Genomic DNA, 26,102 nt, shown 5'->3' on the forward strand with positions numbered 1-26,102 from the left:
CAATAGCGCATTAACTGATACTATATCACCACCTGTTGCTGGCTATTTGTTTTTAAAAAGTAGCAGTTCTCAGGCACAGACAAGTGACGGACAACTCTCAGCATTTAGTGAGAGAAATGAGTGCTCTGAATTTAGCTGTCGAGGGAAACGTATTATTTCGTAAATACGTTACCTGTACAATATTGTAATATGACCTCACCCTATTATCACTTGCTAACGTTACTGTATCAGTTAGCAGAAAGTGAAACATTGTTTCAGTAACAGTGTCAAATACAAAGTGTGTTACTAATCAACATCACTACATCTGTATTGATGTTTTTTTATATTCTGAAGAGTAAACAGCTGATTTAATAGTCGTTTACAGACAAACAAACACAAAAGGTAACATTACCATGATGTTCCAAAACTGTAGCGTTGAGCACGAGAATGTCATATGACAACGTTAACTTTAGTTTTTGTCATTAGCGTATGTAATTTGATCCTTTTGAGCATCCGTAGTCCTGTGTTTACATGTGTAGCGAACCATGTTAGCTAGCTATGCTAGCCGTAAGCAACACATTACTATTTTGGAATGAGTGAGTGACACGTTTGTCCAGGCACATGCTCCTTTAAGTCAGCCGGTCTGCTGTCGTAGCCATGCTATCGAGGTTAGAGCTAGTTAGCGAGCTAACGTTAACTTGAATTTGACTTATTTCAACAGGTGGCAGGCGCTAGCTAAAGTTAGCTAGCACGTAAGACTGAATCCCATGGCCTGATCACATGTTAGTAAGCTGTCTTGCGCACAAATTCTATAAATATGTAGCTAGCTAACTGGTGAATCTCGTTTAGGTTTTCATGCTAGGACCTCAGTTCTTTAAATCATTGAGAGGGATTTGTCTGCTTCAAAGAGTGCTTGTAGCTGAAAACATCAATGTGCGAACTGCACAAGGTGCCTCGCTGAATTTGATCAAAGCTCGTCAAAACAGTTGCTACGTGTCTGTGTTACCTCAAGGTCAGGTAAACTTCATTGAAATGCAGCCGGTCACCGGGATTGATTATGCTGTCGAGCTTGAGACAAACAGCACTGAACATGGCAACGACCACCTGCTGTCACCTGCACATGGTGCATCAACCGATCCAGTTGCTGCTGAGGAGAGTCACTTGCATTGCAATGTGAAGGAGCTAATTGCCCCTGGTGAGAAATAATAATCCTACCCTCTGTGGTGCTTGTTTTCATTACATGTATCATCACTGAAATCGAAAACTCATAAATGATGATTAGTGAATTGTAAGAAAGTACTCTTCTTGACAGTGCATCCCACAGTAATTTATTGGATGACATGTTGCGCAAACAGACAGAAGCCCCTTTGTTTTCATCCAAGTACAGTATGTTGTTGTTATTATGTACTGTCTTAGTGGTGGCCAGTGTCATGGCCTAATATCAGAATTATAGTATCGTCACTCTCACAAGATGTCTGACCTTCTAGCATACTGTTTACATGCTTGCTGTTGTCAAAACAGGCAGTTAACCCACTGTTCCTAGGCTGTCATTGAAAATAAGAATTTGTTCTTAACTGACTTGCCTAGTTAAATAAAGGTAAAAAGTAAATTAAAAAAGGCAATTCCATGGTAACAACTCTATGCACAATCACTATTAGACAGTAAATAAAACATGTTTTACTGGAAACTTTTTGTTAACAGAATTATGGTAAAATTTCCCTCAGTATTATTCTGGAACCATAACTTTGTATCTGCAGTGTTATTCCTGTAAATGTGTTTTTATAAAAGTTTCTGTGGAACTTGTTAAATTGTCCTTGTGCATAAAGTTATATATTTTATAACTTTGAAATCAATAGTTTTTGTTTGGTTTACATTTTTTAAGTGAAAGATCTGTGTCTCAGTGTAATTCTGTTACTGTGGAATTGCCCCGACGCAGAACAGTGGATGGGGTGGAGTCACACACACACACAATCTGTTTAGTCAGACCATAAATTGTACAACGATCAGTTTTTGCAGTTGCTCAACTACTTCAAATGAATAGCTTATTTTCACTAGCTACAAACATTAATTACATTCATCCAGATACTTGGAGAGACTTTTTCTTGAAAAGTATGTCTGAGGTATTTGAAGAATCCATCTTAGCCTTCCACATGCTGTCATCATCTCCCCCTTGTTCCTCAGAACAAGAAATAGTGAAGAGGATCAAGAAGAGACCCAAGAAGCCACGTGGAAGGAAACAGAAGTTTAAGTCATCTGAATGTTCTGACAATCTTATGTCCGAACTTCCATTTGCAAGTACAGCAATATGGAAGGACCTCGGCTGTAAGTAAACCGTTTATGCCATATTATTTGTTTTGCAGTTGATTCCAGGCTAACTCAAATCAACATATCCAGGCTAATATAACACAGTTAGTTGTAACATACCTTCATTGAGAGGATGTGCTCAGTAGTTCCCATAGTGTGACCAATTGATGGTTTCTTTCCATTTTAACTGGCTGTAGGAGAGAGCAGAAATTTGACTAGCGGCACCGACTCTGTAAGTCTATAATGACTGGTTATTTGTAGTTGCCAATTGATGCAAGGATCTTCCTTGTACCGCAGCTGCCCTTGCATTCAAATTTTCTCCAGCTGCCTACTGGCGATGAATAATGCATTGTTGACTTGACTGGCAGTTGGTTTTACAGGAGGGCAGTCAAATCCAACTACAGAATAACGGAATCACACATTTGTCTCTTGTACAACACTAATATCATTGTGTTACATTTCCCCCAGTTACCAAGCCAGAGGCCAAATTGAAAAATAAACGAAAGAGAGGTGCAAGTGGTCGGGTAGAAAGTGAAGAGGATGCAGATACAAAGAAGAAGAAGAAGGAAACACAACGCCCAAACTACTTTGTTTCAATACCCATCACAAATCCCAAGGTACAATTTTGGGGTATTTCTCTATATAGTGTGTCCATATAAACTCACTATATTTAGAATACACACAGCATGTGATCACAAAACAACTGCTACATAGAAAACAGTTTAACATCTGTGTTGATCAAAGGCAATGGGGTTTGGCTGGGGTAGGCCGTCATTGTAAATAAGAATTTGTTCTTAACTGACTTGCCTAGTTAAATAAAGCTTTAATGAAAATAATAATATCTTTGATTAACACAATGTTATACTGTTTTTTTAAATGTTGTCGTCCCATCTCGAGACTTACGCAACTTCGTGCGTTTGTTAAAAAGCGTTTATCCTCGTATAACCTCTGTCGACTATTACATATCTTAGATGGTTCATCAGAAACAACAGCTCCTAGGGCTGTATTATCTCTCGACGCAGAAAAAGCTTTTGATAGACTAGAATGGTCATATCTCTGGTCTGTCTTGGAACATATGGGAATTGGCTCCAATTTCATTAATATGATTTAAATACTATATGCCAATCCCCTAGCCATAGTTATAACAGATATTCTGCTCTGCTCCATTCAGAATCACTCGAAGCAGCAGACAAGGCGATCCAATTTCGCCTTTGCTATTCTTACATCCCTGGAACCTCTGGCCAGGTAATTCATCAATCAAAGGAAATAACACCAATTTCTCTATCTACAGATCTCGTTATATGTTGACAATATTTGACTATTTCTAGACATTGTTTCTCAGTCGCTTAAAAATACATTTAAGATCATAGATACATTCAGCTTCATCTCAAGCTATAAAATTAATCTAACCGAATCAGCTCTATTGCCTCTCAAGCCCCCGATGGAGGACGCCATCTCTACTTATGGAATCCTAATTGTTTCCCATTTTAAATATTTGGGAGTAGATATATTTCCTTCCATGGATAAAACCATTGCCAGAAACTTTAACAGAACGCTCAAATCAATTTACTCCGACCTCAGTATATGGAATGATATTCCAGTTACTTTAACCTGAATTTCTCTAGTTCAATGCGTCCGATTGGCTCCTGCTTCTGGCTATTGGATTTAAATTCATAGTGCAGTTTCAAAAGTTTACGGTACACTCAGAGTATTCAGACCCCTTGACTTTTTCAAAATTCTGTTACGTTACAGCCTTATTCTAAAATGGACTAAATCATTTCCCCCCTCATCAATCTACACACCATATCGCATAATGACAAAGTAAAAACAGGTTTTTAGAAAAGTTTGCAAATTTATAACAAATAAAAAACAGAAATTCCTTATTTACATAAGTATTCAGACCTTTGCTATGAGACTCGAAATTGAGCTCGGATGCATCCTGTTTCCACTGATCATCCTTTTTAAATATTTTATACAACTTGATTGGTAAATTCAATTGATTGCACATGATTTGGAAAGGCACACACCTGTCTATATAAGGTCCCACAGTTGACAGTGCATGTCAGAGAAAAAAACCAAGCCCTGAGGTTCTAGGAATTGTCCGTAGAGCTCTGAGACAGGATTTTCTTGAGGCACAGATCTGGGGACGGGTACAAAAATGTCTGCAGCATTGAAGGTCCCCAAGAACACTGGCCTCCATCATTCTTAACAGGTAGAAGTTTGAAACCACCAGGACTCTTCCTGGAGCTGGCTGACCGGCCCTCCTGCGCAATCAGGGGAGAAGGGCCTTGGTCAGGGAGGTGACCAAGAACCCAATGGTCACTCTGACAGAGCTCAAGAGTTCCTCAGTGGAGATGGAAGAACCTTCCAGAATGACACCCATGTCTGCAGTACTCCACCAATCAGACCTTTATGGTAGAATGGCCAGATGGAAGCCACTCCTCAGTAAAAGGCACATGACAGCCCGCTTGGAGTTTGCCAACAGGAGCCTAAAGACTCTCAGACCATGAGAAACAAGATTCTCTGGTCTGATGAAACCAAGATTGAACACTTTGGCCTGAATGCCAAGCGTCATGTTTGGAGGAAACCTGGCACCATCCCTACAGTGAAGCATGGTGGTGGCAGCATCATGCTGTGGGGATGTTTTTCAACGGTAAGGACTGGGAGACTAGTCAGGATCGAGGGAAAGATGAACGGAGCAAAGAACCAGAGATCCTTGATGAAAACCTGCTCCAGAGTGCTCAGGACCTCAGACTGAAATACATTTCGAAGAGCATGAATTTAAATATTCAATGCTTTGAATCTATTATGTTACTTAACAATGATAACCCCTTGAATCTCTCCATCAATCAGACAGGATTACTGCTGGCAGACAGTACTGCTGCGCAGACAAATGTTGGCTCTGAGATGGCAACCACCCCACTTTTTAACCATTTAGAAGTTATAACATTAGAATTATCGACAGTGAGAGTGAATGGTGCTAGGCAAGGAACAATTGAGCCCTGGAAGTAAAGAACAATCCCAGCTAAAGCCCCACACATACAAACCAATTATGTATATTTATTTAGACTTTGGTACTTTCTTTGCTTTCAATCCCACGGGGAAGGGGTGGTACAGCCAGAAGAGGACTGGCCACCCCTCGTAGCCTGGTTCCTTTCTAGGTTTCTTCCTAGGTTCTGGCCTTTCTAGGGAGTTTTTCCTAGCCACCGTGCTTCTACACCTGCATTGCTTGCTGTTTGGGGGTTTTGGCTGCGTTTCTGTACAGTACTTTTTGACATCAGATGATTTAAGAATGGCTTGATAAATACATTTGATTGATTTGTATGTGGGAGGTTCTCTGATTATTATATATAAATGCTGGATGGCAGGAGGGTGAATGGCATGTTCTACTTGTGCAGATCAGTGAAGGTGTGGGGGTGGTGCAGGCCCTGGTGATGCAGAGAGACTCCAGACTCACACGGGCTCTGGTGCCTGTGGGCAGTCTTCACATCACGCTGCTGGTGACTCACTTGGCCAGTCAAGAGGAAGTCAACTTGTGAGTGTCTGCAGCTGATTTCAACTATTTCAACCAGATAGCCACCGTGTTTGATCGGGATTGTAGTAGAATAATTCTGTCTGTTTCTATGTCCTACACATTTTATTAATAAAACTGATAAAACAACACCTTTTGGAACAATGCGAACTGTGAGGAGACGCACACGCACACTCTACACACACACACAAATGTATGGTGGTATTATACATGTTGTATTGTAGATATGTAGTGGTGTAATGTGTTTCATCATTTTGCCTTCATTTGTTTGGACCCCAGGAAGAGCTAATGGGGATCCTTAATAAATAAAAATGTTGTAGCGACGATATTGATTCATCTATAATTTGTCAATAGTTTAAAATAATAATACAAATCAAACATACAGTAAAACACAATGCAGGTAACAATGTCCTATTTTTTTAACCTCTATAATCACTGAATATATAGGCCTACAATCTCCCTCTGATAAACAAATGGCTATAGATCTGACTGTACACGTCCCAGGCAATTTAATTTTGCATCACTAAAAACTGCAGGGATGAATGATGTATTAGCCTGAGTGGCTACTGTGTGAGCATGGTGTGGTGGGAAGAGCAAGAGGATGGAGAGAGGATGTAGAGGGGATTAATGCCATGGGATTGATCTGGCTGTTGTGCTGTGCTGACTGCAGGGCGGTGTGTGCAGTGGACCAAATGAAGGCAGCGCTGCGGGACCTGCTGCGGGGGCGGGAGCTCATCCTGCCCTTCCACGGCATCGGACACTTCAGGAATGAGGTGGCGTTCGTAGAGCTGGCTCAGGGAGAACACCTCGCCACGCTGGCCCAGATCACAGGTGGGTGCTACTGCTAGTCGGCTACTGCTGCCCCACCCACTCTGCCTTTTTTTCCCCCATACTCCTCCTCCCTCTGCTTCTCTCCCGTGTGCGTAATCTTTGACGTCATTCACCATGCCTTGCTAGCTATATGTTAGTCGTATATAGATGTGAGCTGGGATGCCAATTCAGGATAAATCTGTTATGTATGAGGATCAGGGTCAGCCCAAGGGTCAGCCCTCAGCACAGTTTTGTTTACCCATTTTTCATAAAATAATATTTAATGTTTAGCTTTTTTCTCTCTCTTTAGCAAAATCGGATATATTTGGTATTATTATTTTTTTTCTTTTTAGATATTTCTTACTGTTTCCAATGAAACAGTTTTTTTTAGATGGCGCAAGCTTTCCTAAATACAGACACTAACGGATTATGTTATCAGCAGCTGTCCTGCCCATTCCTGTACTTCCACTAACCGCTAAACACCCGCCCTCTCCTCTTCTCTCCTCCTATTGATTATCTCTTTATCTTACACCATCCTGGGCTAAAGTTGCTCTCTCCCTCGCTGTCCTGCATTGCAAATGGCTCTGCTGTTGTTATTCCCATCAACCTCTCTCTCTGTCTCTGTGGTCATTCGCTCCAGGGGTTGTGAGGAAAACATTTGAGGAGAAAGGCCTCTCGTCCGGCGACGGCAAAGCGTTCAAGCCCCACCTTACCTTCATGAAACTGTCCAAAGCTCCTAAGCTACGCAGTCAGGTGAGCCTCATCACTCCTCATCACTCTGGCTGGAATGGCATGCATTGAGAACAACACCGACTCAGACAGACAAACAACACTGCTGTGTGGAGGTCTAGGGCAGCTTCACTCTCCTTTCAGACTGACAAGCTTCTCTGCCTTTGAGGGATACCTTATGTGGGTGCGTAGGTAAGACGATGAAATGTGTGGAGGGTAGTGACGCTGAGTCATTCACAGCTAGGTGTACATTTCTATTCTGGCTCGTATAATCTTGATTGACTTAAATCTGTCTGTCTGGAGTCTTAATGTCAATGATTATAATAATGTGTTATCATGAAATAAGTCTCTGCATGATCATTCTAGACTTGGGAATGAAAATCAGTAGTTGTGGAGCGTATGAATTATCATACCCTATTATAATACAGTGATACAAAATGAGGAAAGGTTATTCCTGTGAATACTGTTGAGCTTATAAATGGCGTACAATATCTTTAGTCTACGTCACTGTCACGTGGAAGGAAGCAGGTCCGTTAAATGTTCATTTTGAGAGAATGTATATTTGTAACAGCGGTCCACTATTTGACATGGTTGCCATCGTGGCTAAGTGACTGATGGTTATGGTTGCCATCGTGGCCAAGTGACCGATGGTTATGGTTGCCATCGTGGCCAAGTGACCGAGGGTTATGGTTGCCATCGTGACCGAGGGTTATGGTTGCCATCGTGACCGATGGTTATGGTTGCCATCGTGACCGAGGGTTATGGTTGCCATCGTGGCCAAGTGACCGAGGGTTATGGTTGCCATCGTGGCCGAGGGTTATGGTTGCCATCATGGCCAAGTGACTGATGGTTATGGCAGTAGATAGATATTAGTAGATGGTCTGGTCTGGCAGGAGGGATGAGGATTTGACCTGGGAGTTGGAGGGGAAAATGAGAGCTGCCGGCTTAATCTGTTTGTTGGTGGTGGATGACACGTTTCCTGCGTGTTCCTCCTGTGCGTGCACGTGTTCCTGTGTGGGGTCATGGTGGATGGGTGTGTTCAAGAACATCCATATCTGGTCAGACATGACAGCGAGCACATCCCCATGTCTCTGTGTGTATGTCTGTGTTCTCTCCCAGGGTGTGAAGAAGCTGGACCCTGAGCTGTACTCTGACTACGCTCAGCATCATTTTGGAGACGAGAGGGTGATCAGGCTGGACCTTTGCTCAATGTTGAAGAAAAAGACCCCAGATGGATACTACCACCAAGAGGCCTCCGTTACATTCGGTGAGTAGACACCGTGAGGCTTTTTTTATTATGACTGAAATTCTCATCTGCTCTCAGCATTATTGACATTGTTACACATATAGTGTGGTGGAGTTGAAGAAAGGGAGCCAAGACCTTCAAAATAAAGATAAGAAATATATTTATGTTGGTTCCTCCATCTTGTTGTTGACTCACTTGGCAAACGTCTCTCAACTGCCATTTCATAGATAAAAGTAATAACAATACAAATATAAATTCAGTATATACACTGAACAGAAATACAAACCTCACATACAACAATTTTAAAAGATTTTACAGAGTTACAGTTCATATAAGGAAATCCAACAATTTATAAAATTCATTAGGCCCTAATCTATGGATTTCACATGACTGGAAATACAGATATGCCTCTGTTGGTCACAGATGCCTACAAAAAAAAGGTAGGGGCGTGGATCAGAAAACCTGTCAGTATCTGGTGTGACCACCGTTTGCCTCATGCAGCGCAACACCATCTCCTTCGCATAGAGTTGATAATGCTGTTGATTGTGGCCTGTGGAATGTTGTACCACTCCTCTTCAATGTCTGTGCGAAGTCGCTGGATATTGGCGGGAACTGGAACATGATGTCATACACGTCAGTCAACAGCATCCCAAACATGCTCAATGGGTGACATGTCTGGAGAGTATGCAGGCCATGGAAGGACTGGGACATTTTCAGCTTCCAGGAATTGTGTGCAGATCCTTGTGACATGGGGCCGTGCATATTCCTGCTGTCAACATGCCAATTGCACGCTCCCTCAACTTGAGACATCTGTGGCATTCTGTTGTGTGACAAAACTGCACATTTTAGAGTTTCCTTTTATTGTCCCCAACACAAAGTGCAGCTGTGTAATGGTAATGCTGTTTAATCAGCTTCTTGATATGCCATACCTGTCAGATGGATGGATTATCTTGGCAATGGAAAAATGCTCACTTACTGGGTAAGCACATTTGTGCAAAACATTTGAGAGAAAAGCTTTTTGTGCGTATGTAACATTTCTGGGATAATTTATTTCAGCTCATGAAACATGGGACCAACACTTTACATGTTGTGTTTATATTTTTGTTCAGTATATATCAAAATCCAATATAATTATACAGTCATCAACATGACAATATAATGAATCAAATGCATTCTCATTTTGCTAGATTGCTAGCTGGCTAGGGAAGCTAGTGTTGCTACGGCTAAATTATCTAGCGGACTTTCACAAGTTCATTAGAACATAAATGCTACATAACAATATAACAAACATACTACGGAAACATTACTCTTTTAAATAGTGTCTTTGCCACTCGCTTACCTTTTTAAAATTAAGGAAATGTATGTATTTTATGTTGGTGCCTCTGTCTTGCTGGTGACTCAGTTGGCAAAGTACTCTCAACTGCCACAGCGCGAGCCCACCATAGAAGAAGCAACCACAACATTAAAACAAGAGTGGCCATACTGGTACTGCACAATAATTGCTCAATACATGCCAAAATGGATAAATAGTCATATTTCACCCTCCCCTACTTAAAAATGTAAAATGTCTCCAGATATTCAACACTAAAACGTAAGTCTGTATCTCCTGGAATGTCATTAAACACTTGAAAGGGAATGGACCCACATACTTGGCACATTATCCAAAAGACTTGTGCATATTTCCATTTAGCTGCCCACTCAAGAAAAAGCTTCAAATTGTAACCAGTGCCTGCAACCTGGTTCAGGTTATCAGTCAACCTACCAGGGTAGTTACAAACAGCACAGGAATGAAATCATCAACATGTATTGATCACATCTTTACTAATGCTTATACTGCTTTTCAAAATGTGTTTGAGAGCAGTATCCAGATCCATCGTATGTAGTGATCACAATATAGTAGCCATATCTAGAAAAACCAAAGTTCCAAAGGCTGGGACTAATATAGTGTATAAGAGTGTGTAATGAGGAGCAAACAGACACTGCACTTGACTAATTTATGAAATGATTTATTTCAGTCACTAATAAGCATGCACCCATTAAGAAAATGACTATTAAAAATGGTTAAATCCTCTTGGATTGATGAGGAATTGAAACATTGTATGGTTGAGGGATGAGGTAAAAGGAATGGCAAATAAGTCCAGCTGCACAACCGATTTGAAAAATGTATTACAAATTGAGAAATCATGTGACTAAACTGAATAAAAAGAAGAAACTACACTATGAAACAAAGTTAAATGACATGATGAATGATAGTAAAAAACTTTGGAGCACCTTAAATTATATTTTGGGAAAAAATGCAAACTCGGCTCCGTCATTCATTGAGTCAGATGGGTCATTCATCACAAAACCAACTGATATTGCCAACTACTTTTAAGGATTTTTTTCAGTGGCAAACTTAGGCATGACATGCCAGCAACAACATCCTGACATTACACATCCCAGTATATCTAACCAAATTATAAAAGACAAGCATTATAATTTTATATTCTGTAAAGTGAGTGGGGAAGAGGTGAAAAAATTATTGCTGTCTATCTACAATGACAAGCCACCGGGGTCTGACAACTTGGATGGAAAATTACTGAGGATAATAGTGGATGATATTGCCACTCCTATTTTACATATTTTCAATTTAAGCCTACTAGAAAGTGTGTAGCCCCAAGCTCTTGAAGGGAAGCAAAAGTAATTCCTCTACCTAAAAATAGTAAAGCTCCTTTTACTGGCTCAAATTAGCCTACCAATCAGCCTGTAAGCCAAAAAATGGTGTTTGACCAGGTACAATGCTATTTTACAGTAAACAAATTGACAACAAACTTTTCAGCATGCTTATAGGGAAGGACATTTAACAAGCACAGCACTTTTTTTCAAGATTGTGAGAAATGTTTTGTTAGACTTCAGTGCGGCTTTTGACATCGATCATAGTCTGCTGCCGGAAAAACGTATGTGTTATGGCTTTACACCCCCTGCTATATTGTGGATAAAGAGTTACTTGTCTAACAGAACACAGAGGGTGTTCTTTAATGGAACAAAAGCCAGGTAGAATCACGATTTCCCCAGGGCAGCTGTCTATGCCCCTTACTTTAAAAAAAGTATTTACTGATGACATGCCATGCCACTTTAAGTAAAGCCAGTGTGGCTATGTATGTGGATGACTCAACACTATACATGTCAGCTACTGAAATGACTGCAACACCTAACAAAGAGCTGCAGTTAGTTTCAGATTGGGTTGCAAGGAATAAGTTTGTCCTAAATATTTCTAACTAAAAGCATTGTATTTGGTTCAAATCATTCACTAAACCCTAAACCTCAACTAAATATTGTAATAAATCATGTGGAAATTGAGCAAGTTGAGGTAACCCTGGATTGTAAACTGTCATGGTCAAAACAGATTGATACAACAGTAGCTAAGATGGGGAGAAGTCTGTCTATAATAAAGCACTGCTCTACCTTCTTAACAGCACTATCAACAAGGCAGGTCCTACAGGCCCTAGTTTTGTCGTACCTGGACTACTATTCTGTTGTGTGGTCAGGTGCCAGAAAAAGGGAGTAGGAAAATTGCAATTGGCTCAGAACAGGGCAGCATGGCTGGCCCTTGGATGTACACAGACAGCTAATATTAATAATATGAATGCCAATCTCTCCTGGCTCAAAGTGTAGGAGAGATTGACTTCATCACTCCTTGTATTTATGAGAGGTATTGACATGTTGAATGCACCGAGCTGTCTGTTTGAACTACTGGCGCACAGCTCGGACAACCATGCATACCCCACACAACATGCCACGAGGTCTCTTCACATTCCTCAAGTCCAGAACAGACTATGGGAGGCGCACAGTACTACATAGAGCTATGACTACATGGAACTCTATTCCACATCAAGTAACTGATGCAAGCAATACAATTTGATTTTAAACGGACACATGCATACACACACACGACAACATGGATTTTGTACTGTAGGGGCCTGAGGGCATACCATGTGTTGGGAGATTTGTGAATGTGATATTTAAAAAAAAAAATGTATATACTGCCTTAATTTTGCTGAACCCCAGGAAGAGCTCATGGGGATCCATAATAAATACAAATACAAATTTAGAAGTTTAAGGTAACCATACCTCATCTCCCTTACTAAACCGATATCTTTTCGGCCAACAAAATCACATTCTGTTTACATAGGCTACACACGTCGGACCTCATGTTCCTCTTCAGTGGAGCAAAAGAGTATACTGGCAGTTCTTGTTAATATCAAACACATACAATAACCATATTACCAGGGTCTCCATAGTGTTGGGAGTGCTTTAGAGAATGAACGCTGGGGCATAATCTGAACGTCCACCATATTAATGTCTCTGTCAATCACTGAAAGTTCACCTAAAGCACCGTATGTCAGTATTCTGGGCTGATGTCAGTTTCTTCGTGGGATGAAGGTGGTAAGTTTTCAGGACTACTAAGACTTGGCACCTGCTCACCCACTGTGTCCTTACCCTCTGGCCCCACACTCCTCACCAGATTCCTTCACACAGACCTCTCCATGTGTCGGGGAGAATGTGGTGCATTGCAGGGGAAATGCGATGTGCAAGGGGACATGTGGTGTGTAGGGGGCAAGTGGGCAGGGGAGCCAGCGACTTTCAGCTTCTGGATCCATAGCGGTGTTCTCCACTCCAGAGTTGAATCTGTGGCGACTGGGCAGGGCATATCTCAGTTCATAGTCATCGGAGTTACTGTCAGAGTTATGCTCTGCCTGTTTATTTGGGTCTATGGGAGGGGTTTTTGGGTGTTGTCTTTGATGTGTTTGTACCTGGGCATGTGGTCTCCTCGGTTTTCTCCAAAGGAAGGCGGTCACAGGGCAGGAGTTTTCTGTGGAGCACCCTTTTTCCTCCTTGTCCATTATCTCGTTTCACCTCATACACCGGACTCTTTGGGTGTTTCCTTTTGAAGGACTATATGGACTTGATCCTTCCAGTACAACGTTAGTTTGCCTGGCCCTCCTCTTTCAGACAGGTTTTTCACAAGGACTGTCTCCGGGTTGTAGCTCCTGACCATGGACCTTCCTGTCGTAATGACTTTTCTCTCAGACCCTTTTGTGGCTTCCTTTTCAGCAATGTTGTATGCCTCTTTCATTCTCTCCTGCTGGTTTGTGATGTAGTCCTGGTAGATTCCTTTTCTGCCATTGACTTCGAGGTCGAATCGCAGGTCGATGCAGAGTCTTGGGGACCTTCCAAACAGAAGATAGAAAGATTACGTCTGAGCATGTGCAATTGTAGACATGCACTACCTTGTGAAGTGAGGTTTTCCAGTCCGTATTTGTCTCTTCATTCAGGGTTCTCAACATTCGGAGCAGCGTCTTGTTGAACCTCTCAACCTGACCATTCCCTTCAAGGTGATAAGGGGTGCTGTGGGATCCACGTACTCCACTCAGTTCATTTAATCTTGTGAGCAGCTGGTTCTCAAATTCTTTTCTGCAACCCAGCTGCGTTCAGCTTGGCTGTGGTGAGGACTTAAGTTGGTTGTTGTCTGTGTAGACAACGAAGGAAGGGGCATGGTAGAAGTAGTCCCTGAAAGAGCTAAGAACTTATCTGGTGGTGTCAATGTCTGTGAGCCGTACGACATCCATCCTTTCCCCTTGTCGCTGATAGAGGACAGCTCCCAGTCCATCTTGTGAAGCAGCTGTATGAAGGGTTATGTCATGTCTGGATAACCTAGGATAGATTGCCCCTCTGCACCACCTATCAGCTTGTTTAGGATTTCCTGATGGTCAGAGTTCCAGTGTATGGGAGTATGTGAAGGATTTTGGATGTTGTTCTTTGTGCTCTTTCTCCTTTCCTGAGGCTAGAATGGGTTTCTGTGGAGTGTCTGGGGTGGCTAGTAGGGCATACAGTGGCATGGCTACTTTGGAGACGTCTGGGATGTATGGCCTGTAGTAGCAGAGTAGGTTCAGTATTTTTCTCAGTTCTCCCACTGTCTGATTTCCTCTCTTTAAGGGATTTACTGGGGAGTTGTCTTTGGGGTCCATAGTGTATCCATCTCCACTCACCATCTACCCCAAGAACCTGATGTTCTTCCTGAAGATTTTACTCTTCCGTGGAGAACTTAACAGGTGGACCAGGTTGTCATGGTAACCTTGACTGGGTTACCTAACCTTTGTTTAGCAGGTCCTGGAGATACTCTTTTACCTCAGCATTGAGTGGCTTGGAGATGTAAGTCTTCTGGTGTAGGGTCTTTCAAGGTGATGTACATGTCCAGAGATGGGATACAACTGGTGTCAACATCATATGCTAAGGCTTTATGCAACATCTCTCTCATGCTTCCTCTGTCAAGTGATCCACATTGACTGGAGGGTACCAATCTGGTCTGTTGCTTTCCACTTTGTTGCTGTTTCTCTCTCTCTGCTGTTCTGGACTCCCTTGGGCTAGGTTGACAATAAAACACTTTGCTTGGGTGTCATTGGCGACAGGGAACACAGTTTTCACTGTCAGGAGGTGGCCTAGGATTATGCACTGGTTGAGTCCGATGGGGTGGTTGTTGGTGTTCGCGATGGGAATGGTGACAAGTGTTCCCAAGTGTTTTAGTCTTCACCAGCCCCTCAGTCACTTCCAAGCTGTGGGGGAGGGTGTGTAGTTCACTGGGTATGAATAATATCTCTTGGCCTTTGAACTTGGCTCCTACATGTGCAGGTAAACGGATGGTTATGACTTTGTTGGCAGACAAGAAGATCCTCCTGCAGCCTGTTCTCACCAGGATGAGCTTCAACACCATCTGTGCAGTATTGGCTGTGAGAGAGAATGCAGCACTTACTGTTTGAATGGTGTCTGTGTTGTGACCGGTGCTGCGGGCCTTCACCACCTCCTCAATAACGTTGAATCCAAAAATGGGGTTCTCTGCCCCACTTGGGTTGTCTGACATGAGGATGGGAGCTGTGGTGGCTTCCATTGTCTTGCTGCTCAGTTTGAACTGTACCTCATCTAGCCAGTGAAGGGGATTTCCATCTGATAGGCTGCTAGTCCCGTCAGGTCAGTGTTCCGGGCCCCAACAACTCTTCAATGGGTCGGAGGGTGGTGTGGGGGAGGTGTTTCTTCCTCCAGGCTTCGTTGATGATGCTTGCTTGAGCTCTGTTGTCCCACAGGGCCTCTACTGTGATTTCATCAAGCTTGCAGCTGACTAGACATTACCTTCCAATCAGATTGATGAGCTGTGTTTTGTGCCCTGTCACCACATAGTTCATATAGACTCAGGATTGGAGCTGTTGTTGTGGCTTTTAGTGGTGAGTGGTGTGTTTAGTCTACCTGGTTGCTGTTGTCGTTGCTGTTTTTTGTGCTGGTGCTGTGTGTCTCTTGTCTTTGGGGAGTCTGGCTCTAGGTGGGACACGTGATCTGGAGCTACTGTTGATCCTTTCTCAGTATCCCATTCCTCACCGCAGCAGAACGTGGTAGCACTGCTCACCTGTGTGTGCCTCTTGACACGCCGCACATCCCTGTGGTCTCTGGCTGGTCTGTGTAGTAGATCTTCCCCTCTGGGCTGAATGAGAGGTGTATCTTTCCCCTGGTGATGGCTGAGTAGTGCACCTTCCTCCCTGTGATGGCTGAGTGGTGGCCTCCATTGCTGCCAGGAACACCTTCCTCATCTCCCAGACGTCGGACCTCAGCTGGTGGGTTTCGGATGTGATATGTAGACCCTGGATGTAACCTCTCTACGACTGTGGTGGTGGCTCACTCATCCTTGGCATCACTTAGAAGTCCAGTTTCGATGGCACGGAGGAACTTCCGCTGGAACAGGTCGTGGCTGTAGTCCTCCTCATCCCTGTCTGTGGACTTCCACAGTAGCTTCTCTTTCAGCTCGAAGGTCTGGGCTGACTCTGACACATTCATTAGTTTGTGATATGTCAGGTAAGCTCTCTTCTTTATAATGCCCCTTTAGGTTGGTTTTTAGTATAAACAGCATCAACCCACTGGTGTATGACAGGTTGTCTCTCTGTCCCACTTCTCCTAAATTCCCATCTATTCTTAGTGACCTCAGGTACTGTGGTGTTACCAGTGGTGCTGAGGTGTGGTGTGGTCTGTACTTCTCTTCCATGCCTGGGGGGGTGTGGCCATCTCACGGAGGCATCTGATCTCTTCCTCCGAGGCTCTGCACTTTTTCATCCTGGACTCTCTGTAACAGGACATAATGTGTCTCGAGGTCAGCAAGGCGGCTGTGATCAGGGACTATTCTACCTATTTCTCTCTACTCCTCTCATTTCTTGCATGGATTAGAGGACGCCTCTCAGGTACTCACATTCCCTGTCCTCAATGTCATTTAATGCCCTTTCAATCACCCGGATAAGACTATCTGGTTTTATTTAACACACCTCCTTCAGCAGGACCAACGCATTTCAAACAGTTGCACACTACAATGAGTTGAGGCTGTTCCAGTTGGTGTAGGAAGGCACTCACTTCATTTATGTTCTACATTTGACCCTCTTTTGTGTTGATGTTGTTCTGGAGCTTTCTCTAATGTTAAGTTGATCCTAGGTTTGTCTCTTAGGAGGTGGTTCTATCTTTTTACTTGCTTGTAGAATCTTCTCCTGGCTAGCTCACACAAATGTTACACATAGTGTGGTGGAGTTGAAGAATGGGATCCAAGATGAGTTATGCACAACTTGATTTACTCCAGAGTTTTGGAGGAAAACTGAACCTGAGGGAAAGTTTAACAAGATAGTCTTAACAAGAAGTGGTGGAAAAAGTACTCAATTGTCACACTTGAGTGAAGGTAAAGATAAAGAAAATGATTCAAGTAAAAGTGAATATCACCCTGTACAATACTACTTGAGTAAAAGTTTGAAGTTATTTGGTTGTAAATATACTTAAGTATCAAAAGTAAATGAAATTGCTCAAATATACTTTGAGTATAAAAAGTAAACCTAAAAGTATAAGTCATTTCAAATTCCTTATATTAAGCAAACCAGACGGCACAATAATATTATTTTTTTTACGGATAGCAAGGGGCACATTCCAACACTCTGACATAATTTACAAACAAAGCATTTGTGTTTAGTGAGTCTGCCAGATCAGAGGCAGTAGGGATGTCCAGGAATGTTGTCTTGCTAAGTGTGTGAATTGGACCATTTTCTTGTTAAAATGTAACGAGTACGTTTGGGTGTCAGTGAAAATGTATGGTGTAAATAGTACATGATTTTATTTTAGCAATGTAGTGAAGTAAAAGTTGGCAAAAATATAAGTAGTAAAGTGCAGATACTACTTAAATAGGACTTTAAAGTATTTTTACTTAAGTACTTTACACCGCTGTTAACAAGATAAGAATATAATAGTTATTGTGAAGTGGGAATTTTCTTACTGAGATTAATTAGCCTATTTCTCTCAATGTAGCAAGGGATGTGATTGTTTATTAGCTTTGCAAACGGCCTTGGATATTACTGAATGGAATTAAAGCGCCTTGCTGTGTTCATATTTTACCAGCAGAGGGAGTTAAATCTTTTTTTAGAAGGTAATTGTCTTTGAAGGCAATGCATTTCCTCCAAGTTATCTGGTCAACTCTTTACCCAGGGACTAACATTACGAGGTTTAAGATGCTTGTTGTTCAGACCTGCCTTGATATTCCCCAGAGGTTTGTTCTGACAATCAGTAGACACTCCTAATTGCTGTCATCTCTTTCTTCCTGTCTGAATGGCTTTTAGTGCCTGTTTTGTTTGTTCTGATTCCCAGCTTGTTTTATTTTCTGGATGAATAAATCACTTCAGGATGTGTCCTTGGCAATCGTTCACTTTCACGTTGTTCTATTCTCACAGCCTCTTAACTCAGTAAACAGCAGAACAGACCTTTTTTCTAATTAGCCTAATTGTTTGAAAGTCCACGAATATGTCTACTTTTGGCCTCCATCAATATCTGGAATGTTTGATTATGTTCTACTAAAGCCAGTAATCCAGAATAGATTTACTAAATGCACTGTAACCAGCCTGTGCCTGTATTATCTGGTTCTGTGCTGCCCAGTAGACAACTTGTGGTTGTGATGAACACTGCAGCCATAACATAAAAGGCTCATTCCATGCAAGCAGGTCTGCAAATTTGATTGTATGAATCATTGGGAGTGAGAGGAGATAGCTATGTCTGCTGTAGCTTAGTGATGGTCTGACAAACGAGCTTGGCAAAAGTCTAATGCACCCACAGTGAGGGAGATGGGTTGTCTGCGTGAGCTCGCCCGTATGCTGGGAAATGATTAGCCCACACACTGAGAGCTGAAGTGGTGAGAAGAGGGGGATAAAGCATTGTGGGGAACAGGGAATGGCGCAGCCTAATTCATGTGCACTGACCGTCTCCACAGTGCTCTCCTCTGGCTTGGTTTGTCGTGACGACGTGTGTGGTGTTTTTTTTTTGTCTGAAAGCTTCCCTCACATACTGAACAAACGGACATCTTGCTTCAGATTGCTGTCAAAACAGCCTGTGAAATTGGTGGTACCGGGAATAGACTTGTTGGCGGTGGATCATTTGATGTTATGGGGCTGTTTTGCTTCCTTATTCTAGAAAGTTTTTTTTTTTTTGCTTATCTTTATCAAGGGACCCAATAATTCCCAAGCCCACTGGTTGACAACGAAACATGATAAGAAAGTGGTAGGGCTTTAGCCAAGATCTTTTTCACCCTCTGTAATGAGTTGGTCCACAGAGCTTTTGGTACAGGTCTGAGGCATCAGGTTGAGGGCAACATGGTTCCAATAAAAATGTGATGTTAATTAGCCTGGCGCTCAGGGTTGGTCTGGAAGGACTCCAACTGGATCAGGAAACTGTCAGCAAGCAGGCGACAGAGTGGAAGAAGGGTGTTGATTCAGGAGGATGTGAAAGGAATATGTGTTGGTTATACATGACAGAAATAGATCACACCCAATGCTCTGCTCCATGGCCAATCTCTCTTTTTAAAACAATCCACACACACACACAATGAAAATGATAGTGACTGTCAGTGATATTATGATAGAATTTGGGTTGTAGTGCACATAAACACTGATGTGAGTTCACTAGTCTGTCTATTTTCCTCTCTGTCAGCTGCCTCTGGGCTCATGATGAAGCTATGGCTGGGCAGCAGTGCCAGGCGAGCTGGGCAAGCTCTCCTGGACTCATCCACTAGATGTGTGTTGTTGGCATTGGGAGCAGGCAGGACTGGGGTCTCTACCCAGCCCTCTGATCTCTGCTCCCGTATGGAATTTAATTTAACAAGATGCTTCTGCTCTACCTGGTACGTAATATGTAAGTAATACATATGGCAGGAAATGCACTGAAGATTCTTGTCATATCTGACTCATGTCGGTGGTTAACATTTAGACGTAACAAATGTTGCATGTATTTAAAAAAAAAACGAACACACGATAGACATGTAAGCTAAGCCTTCTAAGGTCTCACATACGTGGGACATACACATTTCAAAGCACTTGCATACCACTGTCTGACACTTATGCATGCAATGTGACACTTATTGGAAAAATAAAGCAGTCTTCCATGAGGAAGGTGGAAAGCAGGAGGAGGAGCGGGATGGGGAAAGCAGAAGGGGGAGGATGAGGTAGGAGGGGGACAGGAGGAAGAGTGGGTCAGGCCCTGTCCTGTGGGGACCATGAGCTACTGAGCTGGCCCTGTGATGGGATGACTCCTGACTGGCTCTCCTCCCCTGACAGAGTCACACTGTGGTGTCACAGACGGGACACAGCACAGGGGTCCCTCTCACCTCACACAAGCAGCCAGCTGTGAAGCCCATGACAAGGAGCTGACACCACCGCTCTATATCAAAAACACTGTTGCCATACTCACCCTCTAAGGTTGGGCAAGAGGTTAACCCATGTGGCAACTCTGGGGAAAGCTGGTGTGTGTGACTTAGATTTGATAGTGTGCCTGTGTTGTGAATCTGTTTTGTGCCAACTGCCAAGGATGCTTTAGGCTGGTTCCTTTCATATTGTAGATGATAGAATCACTCTGCTTTTTAACGATTTAGTTATTTCTGTCTGGGGAAGAATGTGCTGTATTCATTAGGAAATAGATTTTAGGATATCTAAATGTCATGATGTTTTTTTACAGAAAATAAAGTTGAATGCATGAATGATGAGTCTATGGATTTCTCTCTTGCTCTCTTTCTCCTCCTTTACAGTCTCCCTCCCTTCTCTTTTTCTCGCTCTCTCTGTCTCTCTCTTGCTCTCTCTCCACCCTCTCTTTCCCCCTGCCTATCTGTCTATGTCTATGTCTGGGCTTAGTGTTTGTGACCTTTTCATGTTGTCACTCTCATCGTCGATGCAGAATCATCTCAGGGGGCCTCTTGTCCTGCCTGGTGTTGCTTCTGTAATGTCTGCTCCTTTTCCGTGTGAGTTTGATCTAGCCCAGCAGTACATTACTTTAGGTCTACTTGTGTTTCTATCTGAGGTCCTCTAACACTGGGAGTCCTGGGTTGAATATATTGCATTTTTTTATGCTTGACTCAGAGCTGTCCGACCAACCAGTCGCTGAATCTTTTGTGAATTGGTTAAGTTTACCTGTTAAGCCCACCCAAATCTAAGTTTAGCCATTTCTAACATGTACTGCCCTAATTTCTGTAAGAAAAGTAGAGATACAATGAAAGATGAATCTCTTGTGTGAAGTTTTATGACTTTATTTACAATGAAATTTAATAAGATAAAATATGTGAAATCCACACTGGGGTTAATAGAAACAGAATGTGCTCTAAGTAAGCCCACATCTTAAATGATCAATTTTAATTCATTTCCAAATGTGAAAAACTTACAAACCGACATTTTGTTATGTAAAATGAGCTGATATAAATCTCCCCTAAAGTTATTAAAATAAACTGATCATTACTATTCATCATGAACGTAGCACTCAATACAGGGGGCTGTCCAATCGTATCCACAGAGATCAATGTGGACTTAGGCGTTTGTTCTTGTCCACCAGTACACACTTGATTCAACTAATCATAGACTTCAATCACGACATGATTAGTTAAATCAGGTGTGTTACTGCTTGGTTAGAACACAACCCTGCACCCACACTGGCCCTCTGTGGATAAGAAGCCATGACCCAAAGACCATAACACACACAACTTTCAATGAATTATCACATTGGCTGTACTGCTATTGTTGTTAATTAGTTCAACTTGTCTTCCTGAAGCCTGTCTGAAGACAGTTTCAAATCTCCCTGTGAAGACAGTTTCAAATCTCCCCTTCTATTGTGTATTAAAACGGTACAGGTGGTGGACCAAACAACTGAATCACCTATGAATGAAAGACAACATGACAATGCCCCCACCCAAAAGTTCATGACTAGTCAGTCGCCCAATAGTCATCTTATTGCCCCTCATTTGTTTGCATTTTAATCAACCACTTGTTGGTCTTCTATCGCAGATATCCCTCAACCCTGGTGTGTGTGACTTAGATTTGATAGTGTGCCTGGGTTGTGAATCTGTTTTGTGCCAACTGCCAAGAATGCTTTAGGCTGGTTCCTTTCATATTGTAAATTCCCATGGGAATTATGCCTCTCTAGAGTCTCTGAGAAGTGTAGAGAGTCATGTTTGACTAACGCCATTGTACATTTATGCTGAGCAAAATGTCAGTTCAGAAATATGACGTTTGTAAATCCTCTTCAGCCCTATTATGGAACTTTCACAGCCTGAGATGGCGGTGTCACCATGTGTTCCATGTCATCTGTGTTGCTCATCGGTCTGGGGGGGCTGAGATGTCATGCACTGATTTCATTACTATGGTATCTATGGAATGAGAGGCTGCTCCAGGGGAGTTCACTGCCAGGTGAAGAAGAAAAATGTCATTTTCAGCTACGACTCAATTAGTAATGTATTTGCCTTTTAGATATAGGCTAGCTAGGCCTACATTATTTCCAGTGTTTCTGCTTTGGAATTGCTTTTTTTCATAAAAAAAAAAGAACATTTAAACTGATATTTACAGATTCCTCCTCCTCATTCCTCTGTGTTCCATGTCAGATTGTTTTTAAATACATATATTTACATAATCCTACTATTCCTCTGCCTTCCGTATAGGGATGTAGAATCTGTGAATTGTTTAGTAATCCACCGTGGTGCTGATCGTAATTCACCAACTCCTCTGTGGCATCTGGGAAGAGCAGGATAAGCAAGTAATGTAATCTTCACTGGATTTTCCCGTTCTCTATGCTACCCTCAGCCAAAGGTCACGCTGATAAATGTTTTTGATTCTTTTATTTGTTCACCAGTGTAGCAGTAGATTAATAATAATCTAATGTGTCCTTTTTTCTTTCTTTTTTTAATCGCGCTTAGGCGTGTTTAAAAAACGGTGACAATGCCCTCAGACAGACTAGTGTCCCTGTAACTCGCCACATCACAGTTAAAACTAGGTCACAGTCAGACTCGGAAGGAACCTATTTCTGGACCTATTTTGCTTCCCCAACTGGATAAAAAAAAGTTTACATTTAATCCTGGAGGAGACATTCTTTACATTCTCCTGGCTGACATCACTGTTCAAATATAGAGTTGGGATAATCCTCAAATGTTTTTTTTTGTTTTCCTCTATGGGTCATCTTATAGATGGCCTTTGCCATAAGAATGTGCAGCAGGGTATGTTTTTTTTTCTTCTTTAGATTTCATCTCAGCATGCCATGTTGGGTTGAGCTAATGTAAAATGGACGTGTGGCAGCTAGCCTACTTCTCTGTTCTGTCAGCGGCAGTAGGGGAGGTAGGTAGTGTGGTTGAGCGCGGAGAGAGGCGCGTTCTACTGGTGGGTTCTGAAGATGTTCTGTCTCCTCTGCCTGCAGCTGCAGAACACATTTACAAGGAATTTGTGAGCTGGACATTTCTGTAGCACAGTGGTAATGTAGAGAAACCCAGCGTTGTTGGTTTTGTGTATGTAAGAGGATCAACAGTTGGGTTTGCACATGCTCAATTCCTTCCGGCCTAGTTTATCAAAAGAGCGTGAAAAAGCATTTGAGCTGTCCTGCTGAACTATGTCTAGGAGATATAGAATGATTTCACCACTTACCTAAGGCCTATTGGACAGTCCTCTTACTCATGAAGTTGGAGGCGTCATTACATTGTGTTTGTACAAATTAGCATGTACTGTGTGTATTGATTATATTGTCGTAATATTATAAATTGTGCTACCTAAATCCTATGCCTGGCATTTCAAACAGATTTTGTTATACACTGTAAATTGAGGTTTGTATATTCCAAAGTGTGTTGAAATGATAATGGCCTTGACTGTGTAACAACAGTTTGTGTGGTATCTCTCCTAGGCTTGGCCTGCTGATATTTTGCCTTTTTGGATGATTTACGTCTTGGGTAGCAACTGGAAACATACATCTAGTGTAGTGAGTGATGGCAGCGATCATTAACACCAGTCATAATCCAGAAGGGTGATGGGAAAGGCCTTGTTATCTTTAGTGTGCAGCTGCTTATCTGTGTGCTGACCTGCCTCCTGACCACTTTTACTGCGTCATGGTGAGCAAAGCTGACCTTCATACAAATATAAAGTCATCCCCAAGTCCAAGGTACTGGGTAGGGCCCGCTGTCTGAGTCACTAGAGGCTCAGTCTGTGTGTTCATCAAAAGAGTCTGAAAACCTATATTGACCTTTGTTCCTTTTTAAGTTTACTCAGATTGTGTGTTGCCGGTGTGGACCGTGGAGGCAGTGGTATCCTTCGGAGGAATCCGATATAAAAAAAATATACATATATGGTCGCAAAATTTCTTGAACTTTCAATCAATTCCTTGGTTTTCCTAAAATCCCTGTTGGAGGATTCCCGGAATCAGGGGGGGATTTTGCAACCTTATTTAAGACCGCTCAGCCATGTTGAGAGTTATCTTATTTTTGAGCGATGCCACTGTTCATGTCTTACAGCTGCCTCGCTCTTAAAGACATGTTCCGGACCTTTGGCGATTACAAGAATTGGAACATCAAATTAATTTGTATCTCAAGAATTTAGGTTTTATTTTTTGTGTTTGAGTATTCTATATCTTGGTCTATTCTCCTTTACTCCTTCTGTGCTGTGCACTGTGCACCTTCCCACTCACACACAGACACCAAGCCCCTCCCCTGCCACTCACAACAACAATGAGGAAAGATGACGTACTCCTCTCTGACAACGAGCAGTTTAAACTCGCTATTTGCATTTGAGGTTTGCTCCAACACAATCTGTAATATGGACACCAAAACGCTTAAAGACATTATTTTACAGTAATAGACTAGAACTTAGCCTTTCTAGCGTTACCCTTTTCATGTTTCAACTCCCAAAAGTTTGAACAGAGCAGACCCTACTAAAACAAGAGTATCAAGGAACGTGATTGTTGAAAAATAAGGATCAGTTTATGTCACACGCAGCATTGCCGTACCACGTACCGCTAGCAGCATTTTAGCCACAGACCGCCATGTGCTTGCTGCCTAGTCTGTGTTTTATAAATGTGCACTGAGCATAAAAATACGCATTTATATTACGAATTGGCAACCCGCTCTCATTCTGAGAAATACGCATCTTCTTATCCAGGTAGGCCACTTGGGTTCAATATATAAACATGGTCAATGGGCTATGTTGTTCAAACCGTTGGAGACAGATGTTTCATAACAGTTAAAACGGTTCTTTCTACCTTGTTAGCAAGCAAGCAATAGATCCAAGTTGGCTAGACTTTAAATATAAAGATTACCTAGCTACTCACTGACACGTGGACTCATGCTTGAAAGACTGTTTATAAGACCTGTGTTAATGTTATATAATGCCTGCTACCAGAAGTTTGTTCATTATTAGTGGATGTGCATGGTTCTGGCAAAATAAATGTGCACACTCTTGGCATTCTCTCAACCAGCTTCACCTGGAATGCTTTTCCAACCGTCTTGAAGGAGTTCCCACATATGCTGCTTTTCCTTCACTCTGCGGTCTGACTCATCCAAAACCATCTCAATTGGGTTGAGGTCGGGTGATTGTGGAGTCCGGGTCATCTGATGCAGCACTCAATCACTCTCCTTCTTGGTCAAATAGCCCTTACACAGCCTACACAATGTTGGGTCATTGTCCTGTTGGAAAAAACAAATGAAAGCCCAAACCAGATGGGATGGTGTATCGCTTCAGAATGCTGTGGTAGCCATGCTGGTTAAGTGTGCCTTGAATTCTAAATAAATCACAGACCGTGTCACCAGCAAAGCACCCCCACACTATCACACCTCCTCCTCCATGCTTCACGGTGGGAACTACACCTACGGAGATCATCCATTCACCCACACCACATCTCAGAAAGACAAGGCGGTTGGAACCAAAAATCGCAACTTATCAGACCAAAGGACAGATTTCCACCGGTCTAATGTCCATGGCTTGGGCCAAGAAACACGAGCAAGTCTCTTCATCTTATTGGTGGCCTTTAGGAGTGGTTTCTTTGCAGCAATTTGACCATTAAGGCCTGATTCACACAGTCTCCTCTGAACAGTTGATTTTGAGATGTGTCTGTTACTTGAACTCTATGAAGCATTTATTTGGGCTGAAATTTCTGTGGCTGGTAACTCTAATGAACTTATCC

General features: G+C 42.3%; 1 protein-coding gene across 2 annotated transcripts in view; it reads left to right on the forward strand.

Moving 5' to 3' along the window:
- Positions 1-490: 490 nt before the first annotated feature.
- Positions 491-26,102, forward strand: part of LOC139407085 (A-kinase anchor protein 7) — a 51,594-nt gene continuing 25,982 nt past the window's right edge. The window contains exons 1-8 of one of the 2 annotated variants that reach the window (XM_071150454.1): positions 497-647; positions 992-1,174; positions 2,161-2,301; positions 2,752-2,900; positions 5,682-5,818; positions 6,486-6,646; positions 7,266-7,378; positions 8,474-8,621. In XM_071150454.1, the coding sequence (XP_071006555.1) occupies positions 1,012-1,174; positions 2,161-2,301; positions 2,752-2,900; positions 5,682-5,818; positions 6,486-6,646; positions 7,266-7,378; positions 8,474-8,621 (1,012 nt within the window). In that variant the 5' untranslated portion in view covers positions 497-647; positions 992-1,011. Of the gene's footprint in view, positions 1,175-2,160; positions 2,302-2,751; positions 2,901-5,681; positions 5,819-6,485; positions 6,647-7,265; positions 7,379-8,473; positions 8,622-26,102 lie in introns of both variants that reach the window. The other variant, XM_071150453.1, reaches the window with a different exon arrangement.

The sequence above is a fragment of the Oncorhynchus clarkii genome, chromosome 4 (assembly GCF_045791955.1).
Source record: "Oncorhynchus clarkii lewisi isolate Uvic-CL-2024 chromosome 4, UVic_Ocla_1.0, whole genome shotgun sequence".
Lineage (NCBI taxonomy): Eukaryota > Metazoa > Chordata > Actinopteri > Salmoniformes > Salmonidae > Oncorhynchus > Oncorhynchus clarkii.